We start from the raw sequence: 8920 nt of genomic DNA, 5'->3' as shown, positions 1-8920 counted from the left end.
TTAATCCTAACTCTGATTGTGATTTCTCACTTTTACCCCTCCCACTTATGTTTTTCCGTTTCTGCCCTTACACTAATAAACCCCAGTACATAGTGACAGTTTTGGAATTCCCAGTAAGTAGCAGCAGTTTTGGAAGCCCCAATAAATAGCAATGGTTTTGCAAAACCCCAAGAAGTAGTGACGGTTATGAAAATCCTTGTAACAGAACCAATTAAACTAAAACCTTTGTAATTACAGAGGCTAAAAGTTTCGATAATTTCAAAAGTAATCTCTAGTAAAATTTGACATTTTGGTAATAAAAGTATTAAATAACAATGAAATTTAGAGAAAAAAATAATTAGTCAATTGATTAAGTTAAACACAATTTTATAATCTGAAATTTATTAGTATGTCTTTATTATTAATAAAAAGTTATAAATAATTTGTGAATTAAAGTTTAAATTTATCTCTAACATTAGCTACCAAAATTTTATTATTATGATTATTCTAAATTAATCTCTATTTTTAGTTAGAGATTGAATGTACTGAAATAAGTTCCCTAGTCGAGAAATGATAGAGATTTTAACATTCAAAATCTTACTTTGCTTAAAAAAAATGTCAAATGCAATAATTATTGCTAACGACGTCATTTCAATAATTTGAAGTCAAAATGCATTTTAAATAAAAATAATATTAATTGGATTTTATAATGATTAATCAATTATATTAAAATACATTTAGAATGATGATTCTAAAATATAAATAATGTATATAATTATTATTTCAAAATATAAAAAGTACAATTTAAAATAATTATTCTAGGAATGTTATTTAGTAATATATTTTTTTCTAAAATAGTACCCTAGAATAAGAAGAATAAGATATGATTAAGGGATGAGTTTACCCTTTTTCTTACCCAACCTCAATTTGATTTAGTCATTTATTTGAACTTGAACTCAACTCATATATGGACAACATTTAAATAATTTAACTTTTTAGTGTAATATTCGGATCTTAACATTATATAAAACCACCCTTTCGTTGCTTTGAGGATAATTAGGCTTGAATCTCTTAAGCATATGTCGGATTTTAAGGTTAGAGAAAAAATAATTTAGAAGAAAAAATTCCATTAATATATCAAGTCATCGTAAAAAGTGATGAATATTTCACATTAATAACATAGTGACAAGAAAAATGTATTTTTAGTCATTAAGAGTTTATAAACTAAAATTTTATATTTTTTCACCAAAACATATTTTCCATTTTTTTAATAGGTATGTAATTTCAAAAAAAAGGTCGGAAAACTAATCTCCACCAGTGTCTCATTTCTCTGGGGCCATAACATTAGTTCTTCATTAAAAAAAAAAGTTCTAAAATATTTGAAGTTTGATTCTTTCCGGTTCTTTACGTAAAACTTTACAAATCTTAATTTAAAAATAATTAAATAGTCGAATGTTACAAAAAGTACTATCAATTATTATAACCTCCACTAGTTAATTTTGTGAGAATGCTTAGAGAAGCGGGTCACTTACAAATAACTAATAGAAAAAGGTTACAAAATAATTAATTCAAAATCCGTCGAGATTCACAAACTAGATATGCTCAAATTATTCCCATGGAACATTTTGAAACGAAATCATTATTCTAAATATATACCTTTTTTTTTTCAAATGAACTTAGCTTGTTTTCTTAACCCATACATGGAAGTTTGGTCGGTGTTCTTCGCTTTAATTTACTGGTTTACTTTTAGTGAGATATTCTCAATTGGTTTTGGAACATTGAAATCATCAAAGTAAACTTTATCCAACCTATTTTTTTGTTCAGAATCCAATTCATTTTAGCATGGATAAGGGAAGAAATTATATACCCTTGATTCAATTATACATAATGGGATTTGTTAATGAAAAAAAAACATACACTCAGTATAAAAATAAGTTTTATACTCATATTCAATTATAAGGTGTTAGTGTATTAAAAGAAAAGTATTTTTAATATATTTTAAAACATCCAAATTAATATCTATTTTTAATATATATAATTAATTTTATGACTAATTAATTTAAAATTGGAAACATTTACAGGCACCAGTATATGGATATTGACCTGCCCCATGAAATTGATTCCTACGTCCATCCCACTAGAAAAGAAAGGCCATCATATTTAAAATGATATGACGTAGACAATTGATTCCATGTTGGTATAAATACTAGGTGCCTTCACTTGCTATTCCTAGGAAGAAACACAATCCTTGATTCTTTCAAGTGTTGTTTATGCTACACTAGTCTCATTTTGGTTATTCGTTTTCACTCTTTTCATCAAAACTAGCCTCTCTCAAAATTCTCCAAAAACAGCAACCAAAATGGTCACTCAAAGGCTTGGATATTGTGCAAACTTCCTTGAGAACTCCAAACACCACTTTGCCATGATTGCTCTGCAATTTGGCTATGCCGGCATGAACATCATCACCAAGGTTTCCCTCAACCATGGAATGAGCCATTATGTTCTTGTCGTTTATCGCCATGCCATTGCCACTGCTGTCGTAGCTCCATTTGCCTTCATCTTTGAAAGGTTCATCATAGCACAAACATATGCATATGATGCTTTTTAATCAAAACAACAACCTTAATGCTAATGCCTGGTTTCAATTTCCACAGGAAAGCTCAACCAAGGATCACATTCAGAATTTTCATGCAAATTTTCATCCTTGCCCTACTTGGGTTAGTTCCATAATTCTATATATATAAAGAACTAAATTCATTAATGTACGAATAAGTTGCTTATTGCTACTCTATTAACAGGCCTGTGATTGATCAAAACTTCTACTATGCTGGGTTGAAATTAACATCTCCAACTTTCTCATGTGCAATGAGTAATGTGCTTCCTGCCATGACTTTTATAATGGCAGTTCTATGCAGGTAAAACTTTAAGATAATTGGTTTGAAATTCCATTTATACTGAAGATAAGGTTAAAAACTCAACTTTAAACCTAATTTAATTTCAGAATATCGATGTGTAAAATAAAACGAATTTATAGTATAGAAGGAAGTGTAAATCTCGTATTATACATTGACCGTTTTACAGGACTGAGTTAATTTAAAGTGTATCTCTTGACCTAATTGCAACAAAAACATCAATTTTTAGTTCTGTAATGAAGATTTTGGTAAATTTGATGATTTCATGTACTGAAACTGAAGGATGGAGAAGTTGAACATGAAGAAGGTGAGGTGCCAAGCAAAGGTGGTGGGAACAATGGTGACTGTGGGTGGGGCCATGGTGATGACCTTGTACAAAGGACCTCTGGTGGAAATGGTTTGGACCAAACATGCCCTTCATCAGAACCAAACCAATAATGCAACAACAACAAATAACGGAACAACACCTTCGGACAAAGATTGGCTCATAGGCTCCATTTTCCTAATCATTGCTACACTTGCTTGGGCATGCCTTTTTGTTTTACAAGTAAGACCACTTCTAAATATATTAAACCAAACAAAAGTATTAGTCTTTTTTCTTTCTCTATCTTTTATCACTTCACTTGAGAGATTCATTTTTTCTCTTCTCATGAAGTCTTAAAGTTTATTTCAACAAATTTTTCCATTGCAACAAATTAGCGTCTTCATTGATTAAAATTAATTTTTGCATGAATTAAGTTGTTAAAACTATTTCATATAACTTCTCTCAAAGAATTACTTTTAACTTTTTTCTTAAGTTAATTATATCTCATAGAAAAGCTGATTTTTTTCTTTCTTTTTAAGAAGTATTTTGTGGTGAAATTTGTTCAAAATTGTTAAATTTATTTATTTAGGGGTATTCCGATAGTGGGTTTTATTCGGGGGTATTGGAATAGTGAATCTTGTAAGATAAAATGGAATAAAATTAAGATTTCTTTTCTCCTAAGTGAACTTTGAGTCCTGTTTCAAGATCCAAAGATAATATCACTTAAATATTAATGACTTTTAACCGAAAGATCCGAAAGTATTTTAGAGTAGATTGGATATATTACACTATATAACAGAAAAGGTTATAGATTGCGAATTTATTATGACTTATTTTTCTGCTGTATCAAAAATGCATAGACTTTTTATGACTGCCAAAACATCTATAGTTTGTCATAATATATTTTTTTCACTAATGATTTATTTAAGTAAAATTTAAGCACTAATTATGTTTTGTTTTGTATGTTTGTGTTTGTATTGACAGTACATAATGAAGAATGATTATTTTTGATGTTTTGTTGAACAGGCCAAAGCTATTGAAACCTACAAAAATCACCAGCTAAGCCTGACATCACTGATGTGCTTCTTAGGCACTATTCAAGCTATTGCTGTTACTTTTGTTATGGAACACGATCCATCAGTGTGGAGTATTGGGTGGGATATGAACTTGCTTGCTGCTGCATATGCTGTAAGAATAAACACTTTTATTTTTGGATGCTTTTATAATATAATTAATAGCTTACTTAGGTTCTTTCTCTAATATTAGTTTAATAATTTTGTATTAGGGGATTGTTACATCAAGCATATCATACTATGTTCAAGGGTTGGTGATTAAGAAGAAAGGGCCTGTTTTTGCAACTGCATTTAGCCCTCTCATGATGATCATTGTAGCCATCATGGGTTCCTTTATCCTTGCAGAACACATTTTTCTTGGAGGGTAAATTTCTATCATCATTCATTTCTTCTTTTTTCCTTCTATATTACTCATCAATGGAAACCCTTTCTCACAAAAATAATTACTTTTAAATGAAAGTATTAAAAAAAAACAATTTTTCAAATTAAATTAGGTCAACTATGCACGAAAACTTAAGTAAAACCACGCAATATCTTTAATAATTTGTATCATACCAAAAAAAAAATAAAAAAAATAAACAACTAATTTTGCTTGGCCTTGTTGGCTTTTGCCTCGCACTAACTATATGTATTTTTGCATGTTGTGACAAAATTGTCTCTTAAATTCTATCAACGGAATCCAAGGTATATATTTAACACAAAATCTTACAACTAAAAGAATATATATAATGGAGACAAATTATGAACCCTAAACCCGTTCGGGAGAATATATATATATATAATTAAGATTTAATATACCCATTTGAACAAAGAATGTTCAATGAAAGTTACTTACTACCTTTTCTTTATCCCAAAGAACAATATTTAACACTAATATTTAAAATGCATAAGATTAACTCCTAATTACATCTATAAATCGTTTACCTTAAGAAAAAAACACAACCTTTTCTGTACCACAAAGATTATACACAGAGAAAGAGAAAACATATATATTAGGGCCACCATTGTGATCTTATTTTTAAAAAAAAACTAGTACAAGTAGCATGAATAAACAAGCTTTTGTTTATAAAAAAAGGTTTCCCAAGTTATTAGTTTAAGTGATGATGGCCTATTACATATATAAGTTATTTATGATGAAACGTGACTCTTTCTGAAACTTTGAAGAGAAGTTTAAAGCATAAATTTAAGAATTATTTAAAAAAAGAAAGATCTTTGATTCCTAATAATGATGCACTAATCTTGTTGGAGAATGAATTTGACTTTGGGTGCAGTGTGGTTGGTGCGATCTTGATCGTTATAGGGTTATATTCAGTTCTTTGGGGAAAGCACAAAGAAGAAGTGGAAAACAAAGTGGTGGAGGATATTCCCTTACCTTTAAAGGGTGCAATGCTTCAAGCAAATAATCCAGATTCCAACAACATCTCTTCACTTGTCATTAATGTCACCACTGAACCTCCATTCAAATCTAACAGTTAACAGAAAGAGTGATAACCATAAGAGCTAGTTGAAATGTGAATAGAGAAGGCTTTTTTGTTTTCTTGTGTTTTCATTTCTTTTATGATCATGTTATCTGTTTTGTCAATGTCTAGTATCTATCACAAAATCTAATAATTGTACTTTTATTTAGTTTTTGTACCGTATGACTCTACGGTCAAGTTTATACGAGAGTCCGGATAATCATATATTATTGATGGGTCAAATCGTTTGAGTATTACGAAATTATTAATAACACTAATTATTTTAAAGTAAAGTGTGATTCTCAGCAATTGAGTCACAAATATATTATCATTAATCCGAAATTCATTCCGAAAACTGTAAATACAAATTTGAAGTAAAGAGAAAATCGCATTAATTACTCAAACAGCTAAATCTGGAGTGACTTTGACATCGAAATACTTGCATATAACCTTTTAGTTTGATCGAGTAATCAGGATTAACTTTAACAAAGACAAGAAGTTGGATTTTTTAGGACATATATTTAGTCATTAATCTCGATTTCATAATCGAAATAATTTTGATAAAAAGTTTGATCCTATTTTAAAAGTTTGATGGCTTTTTTCATTTGTTTATTTTTCTTCATGCATGTCACCTTGTATTTTCATTAATACAACGAAATGATGCAACCATCATAATTACAAACTATATAAAAAGTTTACATTTTTTTATGACAGTTTTGAAATCGTTACTAAAGAAAATGAATAAGGTTTGTTTCTAATAATTAGCTTGGTTTTGTAAGCACCCGCTACTAATTATAAATTAAAATAGATATTAATTAATGATGAAGTTTATCTCTATATATCTTTATTTGTGTATTATTGTCTGAACAATCTTGGATTTTTTTTCTACAACTTTCCGTTTTAATGGAAGCTGACACCCTGATTCAGATCCCACCGAGGGTGATAGTGGTTTGAACTTTTTGTGAATTGATACGTAGCATTGTACATTGTTGTGAATCTAGTCTCAGTGCATCAATCTGAATTTCTTATGCCAAATTTCCACAATACATGCATCTAAATATCAATGATTAAGAGTACTTATATGAATTAATATCATTTGAAAATCCAAATATCTATACTTGGCATGATTCGGATCACATGTATGTGTGACATGCTAGAAATTGAGGTCATGATATTAGTGGGTGAAATTAATTAATAGTTACGTTTAAAATTTAAATAATTGATATGTATATTATAGGTTTAAAACTAATTGTGTAACTATAAAGAATGTGAAAATTGTATTGAAAAGAGGAGTGAAACTAGAAATTTTGAGTGACAATTGTGATAAAGTAGTTGGGCTAAAGGAAAAAGAAGTAGAAGAACGAGTGGGTGTAGTTAGTGATTCACGTGGTACAAATAGAACAATCGTTCTCTCTTTACCTTCATTCTCCAAAATCTTCAAGAAAAATGTAGAACATCTAGATTTTTTTTCCTTTTAAGTGAGATTTTTTTTTATGTATTTAAGGATTTTTTTAATAACATTCACGTAATAATAAATCAAATCTAATATACTAAGATGTTATGTTGTGTAAGGATTTTCAAATCTTTCTTTGACATATGATTATGTTTGTGATGTCACATCATCACAAGTTCTTCTTGACTTGTTGATGCAATTGATGTATATACTTTTTACAATGTTTCTCCTAAAACATGTATTGATTGTCATAATATTTTTAGTCTTCATCATTACTATATACCTTCTCACCACCTTCAAGATCTTATCTTTAGTATAAATCTCACACATGATGAGGCTATGGAATTGTGAATGGCAATAGATTTCTTCGATTTCTTCACATGTTGTACCTTTTGCTGATGAATGGGTATTAAGAATTATGTAAATTACGGAGTAGAAACTTTGCATGATCATATTTAACTACGTTGGAATTTGTTGTTAAATACTAAAAAAATAAAATACTTAAAATCATGATATAGTTTATCATTGATATGGACTCATTCAAATTATCTAAGTGATTTAATTTGTACAATTCAATTATAATATCACAAATCTCCTTCATAATTTTATTTTTGTTTTCACAATATTAAACAAAATTGTATCTATCATTACTTAAGTACAAATTTATGATATATAATATTATTGTTGATTTCGTTCTATTTCTGATATAGTTATATTATTAAGTATAATAACTCGTTAAAAAAAAATAAGATTTCACGATTTTAGTCATTTTAGTGATTACCTAAATAGTAGGTTGAGACATTAAATAATGAGAAACTAAAAGATATTCATACATCAAGTTCTGTAAGTATGTTCATGAATCACCATGACATAAGGAGTTGACAATATATTTTATAATATTTTTTCTCATATACGAGTTTTTCAAAAAGTGGAAAATATGACAAACTATCCAAAAAAATAATAAAATTATAATTAATGATTCTTGTAGTTTTATATTATAATTTAAAAATAATTTGTTTTTGTGCTATCTAGAATGAAAATATGTTTACAAATAATATTCTTAATAGACAATAATTTCAAGTCAAAATACTTAATAATTAAAATTAAGATGTGTATATATATATATATATATATATATATATATATATATATATATATATATATATATTAGTAATAGCATAAAACTCATCACAAATAATATAGATTCTTTAATAACTTAAGTTTACTAATGAATTATCAATAAAAATTTGCTGTAAAATATTTATTAATAAATTTTACCAATGAATTAAAAAAATGTTTCAATAATGATAATTAAAAATTTATTGATAAATATTTATCTTTAATTATTGACAACTTAAATTTATTAATGAATATTTATCAAAAATTATGGACGATTTAATTCGTTAATAAATATTAGAAAATTTTAACTTTCTATTAAATCTATTGATAAATATTATGATTAAATTTTTTTCTTATTATTCTTCTTTGTATTCCTTAAAATAATTACATTAGTTTGTGATATAGAGCTTTATAACAACGAGACTTGCATCAAAACAGACTTAAACATATTATTATTTTGTTGCTATTGGTGAATACTGTAATGACATATGATTCTTTAATTAAATACTTTAATCCATGCCAACATTTTTCTAATACACTTCATTGCTAATTACAGATAACACAGCACGGAGCCGACATTATCTTAATGTCAAGTAGACACTGTCTCCCAAATATATATATAT

The 8920-nt window shown here is 27.7% G+C and overlaps 1 protein-coding gene across 1 annotated transcript; it reads left to right on the top strand.

Annotated features, from left to right (window-relative positions):
- Positions 1–2225: 2225 nt before the first annotated feature.
- On the top strand, positions 2226–5982 carry LOC148201617 (WAT1-related protein At5g07050-like). Its single transcript, XM_088109860.1, has 7 exons — positions 2226–2547; positions 2634–2696; positions 2778–2894; positions 3174–3438; positions 4222–4383; positions 4481–4632; positions 5540–5982. Exons 1-7 carry the CDS (start codon positions 2339–2341, stop codon positions 5742–5744), a joined length of 1173 nt encoding a protein of 390 aa, XP_087965986.1. The 5' UTR covers positions 2226–2338; the 3' UTR covers positions 5745–5982.
- Positions 5983–8920: the final 2938 nt, after the last annotated feature.

This window comes from Vigna umbellata, chromosome 3, assembly GCF_029865625.1.
Source record: "Vigna umbellata cultivar VRB3 chromosome 3, Vumbellata_1.0, whole genome shotgun sequence".
In the NCBI taxonomy this organism is placed as follows: Eukaryota; Viridiplantae; Streptophyta; class Magnoliopsida; order Fabales; family Fabaceae; genus Vigna; species Vigna umbellata.
The sequence above is the reverse complement of the archived record's forward strand: the minus strand, read 5'-3'. Positions and strand labels throughout refer to the sequence as shown.